Source organism: Perca fluviatilis, chromosome 4 (genome assembly GCF_010015445.1).
Source record: "Perca fluviatilis chromosome 4, GENO_Pfluv_1.0, whole genome shotgun sequence".
NCBI classification, from domain to species: domain Eukaryota; kingdom Metazoa; phylum Chordata; class Actinopteri; order Perciformes; family Percidae; genus Perca; species Perca fluviatilis.
Window position 1 is genome coordinate 25,704,966 of NC_053115.1, and position 17,182 is coordinate 25,722,147.

At 38.2% G+C, this 17,182-nt stretch overlaps 2 protein-coding genes across 2 annotated transcripts; one reads left to right on the forward strand and one right to left on the reverse strand.

Moving 5' to 3' along the window:
• Positions 1 to 2,396: 2,396 nt before the first annotated feature.
• Positions 2,397 to 9,718, reverse strand: slc5a8l (solute carrier family 5 member 8, like). The gene is made up of 15 exons (XM_039797468.1): positions 8,724 to 9,718; positions 8,230 to 8,295; positions 7,923 to 7,974; positions 7,591 to 7,658; positions 7,107 to 7,261; positions 6,662 to 6,802; positions 6,443 to 6,572; positions 6,249 to 6,337; positions 5,769 to 5,881; positions 4,880 to 4,947; positions 4,688 to 4,774; positions 4,387 to 4,574; positions 3,062 to 3,171; positions 2,876 to 2,961; positions 2,397 to 2,785 (listed from the first exon to the last, which is right to left on the reverse strand). Exons 1-15 carry the CDS (start codon positions 9,075 to 9,077, stop codon positions 2,672 to 2,674), a joined length of 1,821 nt encoding a protein of 606 aa, XP_039653402.1. The 5' UTR covers positions 9,078 to 9,718; the 3' UTR covers positions 2,397 to 2,671.
• Positions 9,719 to 12,239: 2,521 nt separating this feature from the next.
• tshba (thyroid stimulating hormone subunit beta a) lies at positions 12,240 to 14,035 on the forward strand. The gene is made up of 3 exons (XM_039797472.1): positions 12,240 to 12,277; positions 12,385 to 12,583; positions 13,389 to 14,035. Exons 2-3 carry the CDS (start codon positions 12,422 to 12,424, stop codon positions 13,665 to 13,667), a joined length of 441 nt encoding a protein of 146 aa, XP_039653406.1. The 5' UTR covers positions 12,240 to 12,277; positions 12,385 to 12,421; the 3' UTR covers positions 13,668 to 14,035.
• The last annotated feature ends 3,147 nt before the right edge of the window (positions 14,036 to 17,182 follow it).

Here is a 17,182-nt window from a genome sequence, read left to right on the forward strand (position 1 = left end):
TGCAAATCCGCAAAAAAAAAGTATGGTCAGGGGATAAGACCTGAACAAATCAGGTTACGTTACCTTGTGTAAGCATGTAATGCCGCCTGGCCAATAGTAGTGATTGAAGGGCGGGTCTTGGCGTAGGAATCGTAATTTCAAAGCCAGGAAAAAGAGCTCTACGCAGCGAACACAGATTTGCTGGGCGAGCCGTCGGTGGAAGCTAACAGAAGCTAGCTGGTGTAAACTGACAGCTGACCAGGTGTCTCAAAGCTACCAAGTGATTGGCGGAGACAGGGAGTACATGTACTTGAAAGAGTCCGGCAGTCGTGGCAGACGAAGGTCCAGTTGGGAGTTTGGATGGAGAGTCCACGGAAGTCCACTGTGGTCTGAAGGGATAATCCTCGCTAGATCACTAGTTTGCGTTAACAGTTAGTCGGGAGGTTGACAGCTAACGTTAGCCAGCTGAAGCTAACAGTTGATTGACTGTCAGTAACGTAGCTACGCTACACAGGCTGGCAGCAGCACAGAGTCCAGAATTGATAAGTCACAGCAGGGGATAGAAAGGTGTTGAATGACCAACACCTAATCTAAAACTTAGGGTACTTAATTTACTAGAAAACACAACAAAATATCAATTTCGCAGATTGTGAAGCGGCGATATTCACGTCAGCGTCCTCACGTTCCAACATACATTTTTTTGAAGTGGTAAATAGCTACATGTTCGAGTATCCTCAATGTATATGGACTTTTAACACTTGTGTTGTCCTCGGGTCAAATTTGACACTTTTTTATATAAAAAAATATGGCTTTCAACCAAATTGCAGAACATTATCATGGATGCATGGATATGTTTTATGGGTTCCATACAACGTCATACGCAGGTAGAATTAATGATAACTTGCATTGAATTTTGGTTTGTTATATTCAATTTTATAGCATTTGAAAAAAAAAATTAAATTAAATTAAGTTAAAACAGTATCCTGACTAAACTTTAACATACACCAGTCTGTGATCCACTCAACATCCTCTGATCTTCACTGTTAGTCAAAATAATTAATAATTTCTGCTTTTTTACCTAAAAAAATAGGTATAATGTCATATAAATTCAGTTTATTGACCATGAATAAAGAAAGCTTTGAAAGAAATTTTTTTTTGCAAAAAGCGACAAACGGGCCAGAAAAAAGCGCTAAAAAATGAATTTTCAATTTTGACCCGGAAGGACAAGGCAATACAACACAAGGGTTAAACGTGACAATGACTAAGACAAATAGTTTAAAAAAAACTACAGTAAAACATGTGATCATGTGAAATTGTGTATATACGTATACAATACCTTGGCCACAATATCTGTAGCTTGCTTTTCAACTAAAACAGTTAATTTTATTATGTGGTGCTAATGACATTTTTCCTCAGGTATTTGGAGAAACCAACAAAAATCTGTATATTCTCAAATAGTAAGGTCTTAGCCACTATTAGTTGTTTGATGAAGACCTGGACAAAGTAGTTAAGTTTAGTTTTCACAATGATTCATTGTAGGATTATGATATTATTGAAATATGTAAATCCACATTGACTCTTAATTTAACATATGGTTGGAAGAAGTAAAAATGTATCCAAAACGTTTCAGTTTTAAAAAATTATGACTTTTATTATTGTGTAATGTCAGAAGGACATCAACTGTTTTGCCAGTGAAATTAACTTTAATGAGTACATATTGAAATATTACACTCTTGTAATGCATCTCAAAATGCATCAGATTGATGCTTTTAAATATGGAATATTTAAAATTTTCTTCCGGGGGAGCATGCACCCGGGCCCCTCCAGAGGGGTAATATCCTTCTCACCTTTTTCACCCCTGACCCATTTTCATGCCTGGACAGTACTATTACACATCTCATAAAGAACGCATGCTGAGTATGCAGGTTGACAGTCTAACAGATTCATTCAGTAAGCCTTCTAAATGACCACACAGTTAAATGAAAGCATCTCAAAGATAAACAAACCGTATACAGCCTTCCTAAAAGGATAGGTTTGGGGGGGGGGTGCTGTATATTTTCCTGCTTTTTTGTCCTATGCCAATCACACCTATGCGTCATACATATTGTAAAATATTAAACTGTATTCCAGTGTGCCCTGTGTCAGTATGAAATAAAGGACAATGTCCAGGTAGAGAATATAGAGCTAGCAGCCGCTATCAGGAAGAACAATTGTACAAAGGGCAATAAAAGCAATGTTATCACATCGCTGCTAAACAGGAAATGGGAGCAGCTCAGTCAGAGTGGGGGGAAGATGTGGTGACCTTGTGTTAGTTTAAAAGCCTTCCATATTGCTCTGATGAATACAATAAGCTGAAAGGTCCTGGTTTAAAAGATTGTCATGCCACTAAATGTTCTGACGGTATTCTGGTTTTTGTCTTTTTTTTGTTGTTCAAGCACCTCAGTAGGGTAGCATCATAAATATGCAAGCTTTGTAATTTGAGTTATATCCACTTCAGTTTTAGTTATGACAGGCTTTATCACTAGTTAAGCTCTTTCTTAATGTAAAGTGTGAAGTATTTTGTATTTTAATTTAAGCAACATGTTTGAAACACATAATTCATATCAACATAAATAGGCACATACCGGTAATAGTTAAAATTATTTGTTTAAAAAAAAAAAAAAGTATCGCAAAATGTATCGTTATAGCATCATTACAGTTTGGTGGCTTTTTCAACGTCTTTACTCGTCACGTCAAAGTCTGTGAATGTTGGGTTGTCAGCTTCCATATGAAAGTCTGTTGCAGCCTTTTCTGGGACTTCTGATGCCTGTAGTGGGTTGAGAACAAACTATCAGTAACATATGACATGTATTATTACTTTGTTATCAATTATTTAACAAAAGGATCAGTCTCCTACCTCTGATTTATTACTGCAGCCGAAGCAGAACAGATCACTCCTCTTCACAAACAGATCAGGGTTCATTTTTTCTTGCTTGCATCCACCTTAAAAAAATAGATACATATTCCCATAACTGTTTAGACCATACAAGCATTGATGTGTCTCAGCAGTGGTACAAGTAGAGGTTAGGAAATAATGTCTCACCTGTGATCATGCTCACCAGCAGGCCAGACACCATTGTGGTCAGTGTCCCCAAGAGAGATAAATAGACGTAGGACAGAGAGTACCAGGAGTCTGCCAGAGGTGGCCTCAAACTGATACACAAAGACAAGGTTTTAGTCATCATCCTCCTGTTATTCTCCACCTGTTACACCCACATGATCGCCACTTCTCTCTGATACGAAAAACTTTTTTTTTAAAAGAACATTTTTCTTCGGTTTCACCAAGAATACAAGAGAGACACGACATTACAAACAGTACATAGCCAAGACGGACAAAACAGACCATACATTTCATGAAAAGTGACGTTACAAAGGTTGCATTTACAAAAGTAAATAAATAGATAAATATAGCCTACTAAAAATGCTTGATATACTGTATAAAGTCGACACGCATTGGTGTATTTTTAATGTCTTGCCCTATTTATTAAAGCCTTATTTATCACTTTTTGTAACCAACATTGAGTGCCTTGACTTGATTTTTTTATGACTTTTTTGGTCATAATTCTTCTTCCTTTTTGTGAATTGTATTCCCTTCCATGAGCACCGGAAGTTAAAGGGATACCAAAAGCTCTCCTGCCACTTCTTTCTTTTATATTGGATAAAGTATTGTTGCAACTAACGATTATCTTTATTATCGATTAATCTGCCAATTATTTTCTCAACTAATCATTTTGGTTTGTCCAACCAATGATCCAAAACCCAAATATATTCAGATTACTGATATAAAGCAGAGAAAATTACCAAATCATCCCATTTTAGAAACTGGAACTGTTTTTTTTTTCTTTCGTTTTTTTTTTAAATAGCCTTAACAATTTATCGATAATCAAAATAGTTGCAGATTTATTTTCTGTCAATCGATTAATCAACGAATTGTTGCAGATATACATATACATCTAAAGTGTCTTTGGATCTTCTTGCTATATATTTGGATTTTCACTCTATCACTGTGCAATTTTATTGTATTTCAGAATTTGTTTTGAAATGCATTTAAAGCCTATACAAAAATCTATTTCTGAAATGTAGTCCAGAAAAGCAGTGGGTGCAGCATATTTGATCAAGTGTAATTACATTTATGGATATAGCATTGTAGCATTCATATGGGAGCATTCCCTCTGTGAGCAGTCTTACCTTGATGACAGCAAAATCAATTATTATAAATCTATTCTTTTCTAGCCCTGAATCAGTTTTGTACTTTGTTCTCATTTGCTACATTAAAATGCTAATATTCCTATTTACTGTGACCATATCATGTGCTTGAGTGACAGTAGATGGACCCTTGTTTCATGTATTATTATTATTATGACTCACTCAGGCTGTGAGGTCAGAGGACTGGTCCACGGAGCTGTCGTCGTGTAGTTTTGGCCCATAGTGTTGTTGCAGCCCGCAGTGCTAACTTGAAGAGGATTAGTCTTTTCATCTGTTGCTGGGTAAATCTGGCCTCCAATCCCCACCCACAGAGTCAACACAAGACCAATGATCATTCCCGAAAGTCCTCCCTGCAAAATAAATATGGCTGCAATTAAGTACTTTGTGGATGTGTCACGTCTACCTGTGTTGTCAGAGGGTGCAGCTGTGCATGTGAATGTTCCAGTAAAAAGAAAATACTCACTATGGAATTTGTTGTGCGGAATAGCATGCCTAAAAGGTAAAGACCAAGAAGAGGTCCACTGATCATGCCAAATATGGACAGAGCTGCCTGAAAACAGAGAACTGTCAGGAGTCTTGTCGTTCTTTACATTCAGCTCTTGGTGGTACAGTAGAGCAACAAATGGCTGCGGTAGTGTTAGTGCATGGTGTTTACCTGCAAAATGCTTCCCATCAATGAAGCAACTCCAGCCATTCCAATACACAGGGCACCAAAGAATACACCTGGGAGATGTTCAAATCAACAATATTGAAATAAAAGAAAGGATCTTATCACAGCTTTCAAAGTGCAGATCCAAGCGTTCAATGTTGTAAGTTTTCATACATATTTAAATGTCCTCATCAAAATTAAGTATGAATTTGGTTTTAAAAATGTATATAAATCTCTCTCTTGCCTTTGATAGGCAGTTTTTGTGGTGTTTATATCAAAGTCAGCATCATCAGACCAGTAGCACACTGTGTAACACTGTCACTACTGTTGGCTACAGTAGCTAGGAAGATCATCGTCCCACAACGGGCAAGTAGTATAGCAAAACTTCAATGAACAGAATCATTTTTATGTGGTTAATCCATCCATCCATTCTTTTTCTGCCCCATATCGTCCTCACTGTTTTTTCCTCATTCTTTTACTGTGAAACAAGGCATTAAGTTGCGTTATAGGCCGTGTCATTACAAAGGGAGAGCTCTATATAACCCCTATGACTGCGCTGTTATGAGCAAGAACATTGTGATCTTGTTTAATTACACAACAGAGCCTCTCCCTTGATCTACTCTCCCAAAAGAAGTTCCTAAAACCTACATGTTGCTGCCTGTGCTGGGTTTTCACAGCAACCGTAGAAATGCTGTTAATAACTGTAGCGTTAACCTCTGTTTGAAGTCTGCTTGTAACAGAAACTCTTCACAAATAATGATTAATATTGCCGTTGAACAAACAAGATTTTCTTTGTATACAGCAATCAGGCCATCTATTAGTTGTTAACACGTCACACTTTAAACTACCTCCTAAGAATAACAAGATAAGATAAGGTTTTTTTTACACAACTTACTTAGGCCCATGTTCATCCAGGTGACCTGTTTCTCTGTGAGGTTTTTGCACACGGGAAAAATAAAGTCTTCCACAGTGACAGCAACAAGGGCATTAATGCTGGACGACACCGTGCTGAAAAATATTCAAACAGTAATCTTTTAGTCACTGGACAGAACAGCAAGACTGATGCATATGAATGGGAGATTAGATGAGAGATACGATAAGTCTCAGGTAGCATGCAGATAGTTATTGCTTGCGTCATGTTTGAATAAAATGACTAGAAATGTAAAAGCAAAACAAAGTGTTCAATCATCAGTGGAACAATGAAATGGACTACTTTTTTCAAGAAGCAACATAAACCAGGTACAGTATTGCCAGCTCATGCTTTACTTACCAATGTACCTTATCTACAATATCATTTTCGTATCAACGCAGCATTTTTAACTCAGATTTAATTTAATATTACATGTTATTAAATATTACATGTAGCAGGCCTCACCTAAGGGTACCACTGTATGCAGCAGCCACAAACAAGCCAGGGATTCCAGGGTAGTCTGCCAGAATATCCATCACAAGGTAGGGCAGCAGCTGGTGTGCAAATACACAGCCATTTTAACTGTTAATAATAATGCTTTGTTACACAACAAACAGCTGGATAATGAGTAAAGAGACAGTTGCAGCTGCTGCAGTAACCTGGTCCTGGGCGCTTATATCACCATTTGTAAATGGGTCACAGTTCTTGTAAATGGAGTACATGGTGAGGCCAGTAAACACGGCCAGACTCACGGTTACCCACAAGCCAACCATGTTCACATACAAAGACCTGAGAGACAAAAGAAGACTTGTCAGTGCACGAAACCATGGCTCACAGCTAATAATATACTGTTTGCACTGCACCGCAGGAACGCTCACATCTTGGCATGTCGCAAGGTTTTGCAGGAGATGTAGCGTTGCACCTGGGACTGGTTGATTGAGTAGATGGACACCCACATGATGCTGCCACCGACTATGATAGTCCAGAAAGTGTGACGCTTCAGAGGATCTGGGTCAAAACTGGGATGAAAGTCAACAACATGGGAAAGTGTTGAAATGTTTGGGGACATCAACATTACAAACGTCTGGTAATGTGAGATGACACTTTTGAGGCAATGAGCAGACATAATCAATATTCTTGATAGTTGTGTGCGGTGAACCTTCCTTCCTTGTATACAAGAGCAATTAGGAGTCACAGAAAACAATTATAGGAAAGTTAATCAAATTTGTTTTTCTGTGGTTGCAAACTAATTGCTCTAAATCGGGGAAGCCCCACCCATCTGGTATCATTTAGATTAACCAACAACACTGCTTATGTACTTACTCAAATGCATCTAGTCGGCCTCCTTTGCCGGCGTCTTCCCAAATCTTCGTCAGGCCTCCCTGCACTACAGCTCCTCTAGCTATAACAGCCACAAAACCTGCCAGCATGGTCACCATCTGCATCACGTCTGTCCAGATTACTGCTTTCAGGCCGCCCTGAAACAAAATCCAATCCACTTACTCTTTCCAAATTTAGTGCTAGTTGAAGCTCACTGTGATGTTTAAAATGGGTACAATTATATATTATCATGCAGAGAATATATTTCACATGCAGATCAGACAGTTGTATTAACCACAAACAAAAAAAAAAAAAAGGTGCACGATGATACCGGAGTGCAATACCACACTGAACCAGACAGCTTGTAACAGTTTGAAATACATAACATACTTGTACTTGAGGATTTCAGTTTGTATACATTATTTAGTTGTATACTATAATATATCCAATACAATACATAATACTTTTTGAAATTCTCAATACCAACCAAAGTGCAGTAGAGGATGCACACTGCTCCTGTAGCCACCAGCACTCCCCATAGATCAAGCCCTGTGACTGATTAATCACAAAAAAAGCTCTATTATGCTTTCAAAATAAACCTATTGAGACATAACGTACATAATGTGCCAGTATTAGTAACTTTAAAGCAAAGTCTCTATGACCTCTCTGAAATGGTGCATTTATCTATATTTTGTAACTCGACACTAGCGATGAATTTTCCCTTAATTTAAAACAAAAACATCAGTATATATAAACTCTGTTATCAGGACAAATCAAATCTGCAATTACGCAGGTACCTCTGGAAAGATTATAGCTTACTTTGATTTAGTGCAAGAGCTGGAGCATAGATGACCAAACCAGTGTACAGGGCCTGGGAGAAAATGCCACCATTAGTTGATTAGATGAACACAATAAGCATGTGATTAGCATATTAATCTTGGAGTTGCTATCAAGAATCAGTTTTACATAAAGTCAAAAAGAAAAAGGACAGGTGCTTTTTTACCATGGCAATTATGGATGTTTGTTCCATTCTTCATGATTTTCTACTTTTGTTTTTAATTATCTAAATACAAAAAAAGCCAATGAATATTCCTTTTTATTTCTAATAAAAGCATGTTTTAGTTACCGTCTGAACGATGTACATAGATGTTCCAATTATCCGAATAGGCTTGCTGAAGCGCATCTCCAGGTACTAGACATGAAAGAAAACCCCGTCAGACTTCATTAAACAGTTGGTATAGTTCACACACACACACACACACACACACACACACTGGTTTAGTTTACACATCCACATTGACAAAATAAGGTTGGATTCTTTGTTTTTATTAGTCTATTTTTTAACTCTCACTTTCTTTTGGAGGAAGTACTTTGATAGCAGTTGTATTCTGTACAGCCGTTGACATCCATTTACCCCTGATCCTTTTAAACCAGACATGTTCCTGACTAGTGGACAAATCATTAGCCACATTAACTTTTAAAAGTCTTACTTCTGTTACCTACCAAAAACATGCTTGCCTTATTGATCTTACATTTGATATACATTTTAAGTTATTGCTGCCCTTGTCAGCCAGCCTTTTACACTATTATAATAATTTACAGTCTGTGACATTGCCGTACCTCATAGGCGCTGGTGATCTCCAGTCGGTAGAAAAGCGGGACAAAGACCTCAGCAGTGATGGCAGACATGATGGCATAGGAGAAGCCAAAGAGCCAGAAAGCAGCTCCAAACCTGTAGGCCTCAGTTGGTGTGCCGATGACTGTGATGCCAGACATAAAGCTGGCCGTGAGCGACATTGCAACCGGCACAGCTGTCATTTGCCGTCCACCCAGCAGGAACTCAGCGCTGCTGGTCTCCTTGCGGCCTCGGATGGCCTGGAAAAGGCCCACGCCAGCTGACACCAAAATTGTTCCAGCAAACACCACATAATCCCACACAGAGAAAGTGGCTACTGGGCCACCTGTACCAACCATGGTTAGTTCTGCAGAAGGAGCTTCCTTTTACCAACACTTCTCTCTGAACTGTCGTTAAGAATGCTGAGATTCAGAAGGATTTCTATATTATGCAATCTTGCTAATGTTTAATGGTCTTCCCTCTAGTTTATCCTGAAATTGTGCTGAAGTCCAGTTGTACATGAACCAAAAACCAAAACTCACACTAAAGACAGCCACAAAAATACTTTTCAGTGCATTTCAGACTCTGTCAACTGTGAGACGTATTTAAATCAGCTGCACTCATATTAAAAGTTTCCCTTCAAACCTTCAACGGCATAGAAAAATCCAAAGAGTGGGTTTTAGTCCTTTGCTGTTTCCGACTTTGGTAATCGAACGATCAACTAGAACGAGATACTACAGCTGCACATCTTCAGCATTTGGCAGGAGTCTGGTCTACTCTGATGTTTTCAGTCAGGCTGTAAAGATTAGTTCACTTTAGTTAATAATCCATCAAGGACACTCAATACAGAAGTCTGCCATAATTTCAGTGATTCTAAAAGTAAATACATTTATTTTACTTCTTTTTTTTTTTAAAGACGATGATCCTGTGATTTGTTCTGATGACAAAAAAAGAGTTGTTCTGTTTTCAAGATGTTTCCAATCCTTATGAAGTGAAGTGACATAGTAACGCATCTGTGGGGAGTCTTTATACATCTCCAGGTTACTCAGTAGTTATGGCTTATCTGAGGAATTTCAGGAAGCAGGTTAGAACATTTTGACCTTTTAAAAAAAAGGGACAACTAGTAAAAAAAATATTGCAGATAAGAAAGAAAAAGTAGGTGTAAGCTGTTGGCAGGGACCTTGATGTCAGTACAGGATAGGATATTAGTGTGGTTACACTTTACTTGAAGATATCTACATAAGAGTGAGTTAGGGTTAGGGTTCATGTGTCATGACTGTGTCATGACAGTGTCATGTCACTCTTATGAAGACATACCTTCAAGGAAAGTGTTACCTTAAGTGTGATTGTGGTATTAGTGATCTAATGAATGGAGATTGTATGGTTGATTTGATTCAAGTCAGTTCCAGTCAAATCTTAATGTTTGTAAAGGTGAGCTGGGAGAGCTGCTGGGGAGCTGCTCAAATAGACAAAGACTTAATTTCCACTCCCTCACTGTTTTGTAATGTTCATTGTGAACATGATTCTTATTCACTGATAGATTTACTCCTAAATGACAACACATGACCAGCCACAGTTATAAAGATGAGGCCTTAAATTCACAGAGAAATACTGGGATTGAAATGAAAAAGAAGAAAACCAGGCTGTCCGATGTATTTATGACATTTATGACACAGTACAGAAATCCCAAGAACAATGTGTTTGTAGGAATCCTATTAAACTATAAATAAAGCAGAGATAAAAAAAAAACAAATACGACATTGACATAAAAACAACCACACGCTTCACAAATATGACTTAATATATGAAGAAGTGCTCTGAAGTGTTTTGTAGGAGCAACAAGCACTTTTTCTTCAGTTAAACGTACGATATGTCATTTTCTGCCGCTAGGGGTCTCCATAGCGGTCTCTCGATCATTGGCGTTGTCTTAATTAAACAACCACCATTACCGATGAAAATGCATCTGTTCAAGGACAAGTTAAAGCTTCAGTGCGTAACTTTTTGATATTATTGAACGTCCGTTACATTCAAGCCATTGCCAAATGAGTTGCTACAAAGCTAATTAAGACTATCAGCTCCACACAACTCTCTCTGTATTTCTCAGCATGGCTATGTTCACAAGATTGTCGTCCGGTGACTTTCCACGCGCAGAAACCTCGAGTGAAGATAATTACCTCTTTTGAAGAGTCCATCATGTTTTTTTTAATCCTCCGTGTCCTCCTTAGCTACTAGCAACTAGAGGTGGGGTAGGGTGTGTGCGATCACGGAATATTTGTATCATGTGGACGTGCAGACAGTGTTGTTGTCATTACTTAGAATTCCTCACGGCGGTGACAGAAACTACGTACTATAGCTTTAATGTATTAAAGTTTTACATTTTGTTGTGAAAGAAATACAATACAATTGTATCATTCTAATGACATAGATTGGGTTCGGGTTGCTCTAGTCACTGGTTGGGGCAAACGTTAACTGTGGCTGTTGTTCGCTCTCATTCCAAGTCTCTTAGTGGCGGGGAGCAAGGCGGATGGATTGGGGTGCGCTATTAGCCAATTACCCATACAACTGACGTTAGGTGGCGAATTTAATCGTGGGATAGCCCAGCGCTGTTTAACGTGGTCAAAACAATCATACTAAAAATAACTTAATTAGCACATTGAAATTTGTTGTAATCTAAATGTTACTGTACAATTTGCACCAAACATTAGCATGAGCCACTTATCGATAATGAATATCATATTAAAAAAAATGAGGTCTCTAATGTATTACTGTGTTGCATGTAATTAATGAAACAATGATGCTTTGTGTCAGATAAAGTGCTGTAACACTGCTGGTGAGTATAATTCTGTGACATTGTATGATGTACAATTACTCTCTAATGTATCATGCTGTTCCGGAGCATTTCCTGTGAATTAGAGCAACTAGAGGGGTTAAAGGTTATAGGACATCACTGAAAGGCGACCAAACGACACGCTCCATGTCAATGATTAAAATTACAGATTTCTCTGGGTTTGAACATTGGTGGAAATATTTGGGGTAATGTAAGTACACAACTAATTAAAATATATAACATCAACATAGTCGTTTTTAGACATTTTAATGCAAAAATATTGGATATTATATCTTTAATGTTTATCCAAATGAGACATAGATCAGGTTTGTTTTGGAAAAAGAAGTTAAACTCGGTTTCAAATGAATTAGAGTGGCTCTTTACAAAATATGCATTCTTCCAAGCCGAAAGGAGGCTTTTAATGACATCTAGTGGACACTGTTTCAGAACCCTTTGGACAAAATCGGATACAGAGTTGCACAAAGGCTTTCAGCTGGTGCAGAATCCATTTCCTCAATTTCCTTGGTTATTGGATGAACTCTGTTCATGAAGGAAATCATTAATTCATGTCATCCACATAATGGACTAAAAGTTTAGTTCTTCCTGTTGGTCACAGATAGAAGATAACTGCTACCTTGGAAACAGGTGGATTATAAAATGCTCCCATAAATAGCAGGGATGTTTAGACTCACAGCATCATCAGGCCTGCAGGTGCCCGCACTTCTCGAGCAGGTGACTCACACATGCACAGAGGAACAAATAATATTAAGATACTAAACATTAAATACTCTCTGTTATCTGGTTGTCAATTTTACTCTTTATCTTTCCTTCCCATGCAGGTCCAAAATTGATTGGGCAAAAATAAGATTGCTTGACATGGAGACCGCAGTGTTCACCTGCTGTCTCCTTTTTCTTTGGTTCAGCCCAGCTGTTCCCATGTGTTTACCCACTGACTTCACCCTGTATGTGGAGAGGCCAGAGTGTAATTTCTGTGTGGCGATCAACACAACCATCTGTATGGGATTTTGCTACTCAAGGGTATGTATGTATGTCCTACATTGTCATTCATTTCTTCAGGTGAAAAAAATTATGTGAAAGTTTTTTTTTACAATGGCCAATGAAAATTCTCAATTCCGATTGGCTCAGCTTTTAGTAACCTTTCTTTCGCCAGTCAAAACATATTTCCATAACCAAAGTGTTTAACCCTCTAAATTGGAACTCAAATCGTTTGTAAGGAAATAGAAAATAGAATGGACAGAAAGAAATGAAAGAAAATGCACAAACACAATAAAATAACATTTATAAAATACAACAAAGACCGATTCAGACAGACTCACTCTTAATAATGAACTTGTTATTAAATTTTACAATGTATTAAATTGGCAAAATCATGAAGGATGGAGTAAAACATAATAGGTGATCTTTTAGAAAAACTGTATTTCTGAGTAAAATATGTTCCTTTTAAAATCATTTACAACTAAAGGAGTCTTTGCGTTTTAAATATATTTTGACATCCTTAACAGAAAGTTTAAAATGTGGTTATAATGTTGAACATGACTTAAGCATGACCAACATTTTTTGGCAAGGTTAAAATTGTAAAAGAGATGTTTTACTTTATTGTTTCACAAAAAAAAAATACAGCAAACCTTTTCAAAGTCCATGTGTCTACGTACAACTTTTCGGCTATAATCCCTGACATGAGTAAAACGTGAAGCATGTTTATTGAAAAGTTAACAGTTGTGGGTGAAGTAAAGTCACACAGGCACATTTTCTCCCATTTTCAGTTAAAATCAAGCACCTTAAAAAAGTTTTGTGTTCTCATGTGTTTGTGTACGGTGAGCAGGACAGCAACATGAGGTATAGACTCGGCCCACGCTTCCTTATCCAGAGAGGCTGTACCTATGACAATGTGGAATACCGCACAGCCATACTGCCCGGCTGTCCTATCGCCGCTAACCCCGTCTTTACCTACCCAGTAGCTCTCAGCTGCCACTGCGGTGCCTGCAGGACTGACAGCGATGAGTGTACACACAGGGCCAGCATGGACGGAGCTAGGTGTACCAAACCAGTGACACGTATCTACCCGTACCCTGGCCAGAGCAACTACATGATCCCTTTCTGATTCATCTGTTGTTATCAGCTTGTCTCTTTCTTTTTCTGTTAAAATGACCAAGCTGAAACTGCATGATTCATGAATGTTTTAAGAAGAGACAAACGTAATCATTTAGCATGTGATGGATACGGTGACACATCTACACTGTCTGTACTGGTATTGTACCAGCCTGTTTTATTGTGCTTTTGTTGCCCAACGTGTCTGTGCTGCAGCTGGCTTCTCCAGTTACAATGGTGGGGGGTTGATCCTAGTGCGTTCTTTTGTCTGTGTCATTATTCATCCTCCTGTACTCGTGTGTGTGACTCCCAGACTTATTATGTTTACTCTGAAAGGGATACTCTGAATGCAACTCAATTAAAGCTGAAGTCTCTAAATAGCTATCTGATAAGCTGTGCTTGACTTAATCACATCCTGTGCTGACCCATACTGTCGTTTTCTGTGTACATAACAAACACAAGGCCATGACGAACAACGTCACATCACTCAGGATACTATCTTTGTCTCAGCAGTCATCCTGGAAGGCACATGACTGTAGACTTATTAAATGGATTATCAGTGAGCATGTTGAACCACAAAGATCAGGCACAATGTCCGCAGAGGAGTCACCAAACACCAAAATGACCATGTGACTTTCTGTTGAGTAATTTTGTCTCAACCCAAGTAGAGCTTGTATGTAGAGTTTCCCACTCTCAAAGGGAATTTGGGAAGACAGCTGGAGCTTATTAATAGCACAGCAGTTCAGAGTGGGAGAATGTATGATTAAAGTCCATCATGTGAATCTCTGTGACGTGGCTCTGTCATCACCTTATTTTATATTCTGCCACTTCTGTATATTGCAGCATTTTTCTGTCAGTTACAATTTCTCTATTTAGGTGTCTCAGTGTAAATGAGAAAACTATTTTGTTCGGATCAGGCGGTTAGTGTATGTAACTGAGCCTTATTGGTCTTATTTGTTGGTTCTGCAGCTCTGACAGCTTCTCACATTTTCAAGCATTTAGCAAAATATAAAATAGAATAGAAAGCTGATGGCTAAAGGCCAGCAAAACATCAGATTTAAAAAGATAACACAAAGGATAATTTTCCCTTCACAGAAAGAGACAGTCTCACTTTCAACAGGAGTGGTGATTACCATCTGCATTACTTCAAGTTATGCCTTTGTGTCACTGATGCCTGAGGGAGGTGTGTTTTTGGAGCAGAAGTGGAACACACTAGTTGAGCTCCAGCTGACGGTTTGAGTGGAAAGTATGGGTGGGAAACCAGTTGGAAAAATGTGAGGCCACCATGACCTCAAGGAAGTGTGTACAACTTCTGACAAGCTGACACTGTTTAACCTTGCAAACAGTCTGCTGACAAAATGGCCATTCTGGGATCTGTAGTCCATTGTTTGTCTTTGTCTATCAGTGTTGATACTGCTCCTTATCCTTTGACCCATACAGTAGGCTATGTCTTAAATGTGGTAAATTTTTTTTTAAGTGCAAAGGTGTGTCATGTTTTTCATCTAATGAATTTCCTGAGTACAATAATCTAGCATGACTTTACTCATAAACCCACATAACTGCAGGGTTAATTGTGCTGAATACTTTATATGGACAGTTGACCTGATATAACTCTAAAATCATCAGACTGGTATGGCACAATGGTTTGAATTCCACTGCTGAAATTCCCTGTGTAGTGGTGTATTGAAAACCCCTAATACCCTAATGGAAAAAGCAGTGGATGAAAATGGAATTTGCTTCCATCAGCACTCTAAGAGAACCAGCAATGTGGCGCAAATACCGATCACTCTTTCATTCAGACAAACCATACAGTTTTGTTTGTGTTGTGTTTATTCAACTAGAAAAAATGTGAGATTTTTTTGACCACGCTCTAGGAAAGTCATTGTCGAGCTTTGGGTTTGTTGGTCTGTCCACCGCTTTAGTCTAGACCGAAATATGTCACAACAACTACTGTCATTCATGGTCCTTTCATGATCCCCCAACGTTTCCTTTAGTTCCTTTGTAGTACGTTTTAGTAACATGTCTGGACAACTATCAGATGGATTGTTGACATGAACTTTGTTACAGATATTCACGGTGCCCAAGTGATGTGTCTTAATGACTTTGGTAACTACCCTCTGACTTTTCCTGTCGCACCTCCAAAGTTTGTGTAGACATTCATGTTTCCCAGACCACTTTACCTTTCCTATAGTGCCACCATAGGCTTTACATGTGTGGTTTTGAGTGAAATGTCTCCACAACTAATTTTATGGATTGCTATGAAATGTGGTACACACATTCATGGTTGCTTCAGGATGGATTGTAAATTGGTGATACCTTAATGTTTCCACTAGCGCCACCTTCAGGTCAAAATTTCAACTTGTCCAATACTTAAGTTGATGATTAAATCCCTGCAAAACTAATGACATTCCCTGCAGCTGTTAGCTCATGTTCACTGCCATTTTGCAAATTATAGGATGCTAACATGCTAAACTAAGATGTGTGCCAACCACTCTGCCTAAGTGTTGCCTAACAGAGCTAGGATGGCTTAATAACTGGCTGGACCTTGTAACTGTGTCTAGTACTGGTACAAATTTACATTATGACTAGTTAACTACTGATAGCTTTTATAATTTAGTTTGTTTGACTTTTCTTTAATTTCCAGATTTCACATGCACAAGAGAAGATCGAGCAATACTGTTAAGGACATTCATTGTAACACATACAGTAGTTCCAGCATGTTTTGATAATGAAAAAGACAAAACAAACCGGTGCAGAGCATACACACCCGTATTGTAAATGTTCTTCATTATCAATCTTGTAAGTTTTTCTAGTGAACTGAATAGTTTTATGTCATGCAGCTTAGCTTTAATTGAGATCCTAATCTCCGAAATTGTCCAAAACCATTTACAAAACACAGACTGTCTGCCCGAGCCCTGGAGACTTCATCTGACTTATTGCTCCTCTTTTGGCATCAATGTTAATATGCTCCTTGATTATCTGATTCTATTAGGCTCCATGTAAATAAAAAAATATATACTGATTAAAATAACCCAAGTATAAATGTAAATAATTTAATAAAACAAGAATAGTACATACAATAGAATAGTTATGCAAGTATGAGAATGCTGCCTATGGGAAAGTAGGTCAACATACTTGACTTACAGAATCTGTAGCACCTACACAACTTCTCAGCTCGAGTCATACAAGTTAAGAATTGTCATGCCTTGGAATGTGTCTCCACCTTTAAAACCAACATGATTAGGCCTATCCCGTTTCAAATCTAACAAGAGCCATCTTGCCTTTGGCATCCACCTTGTAATTGTATGCACCCAAGACTATTGTGAGCACCTGCAATTGAAACTAGACCAGATGGTCTGATAAAACCCTGGGATGTCCCTCTAAGCAATTCAATAGGCTACCTTTTGTTCCTGGTTTATTTTAACGTTTATTTACCTGCTTCTTATCTAGCCTGCCATCCCCAGAACCAAATCGCAAAATGCAAATTAAATGGTATCTGCATGAGAAAATAAAACATGAGTTCGCAAA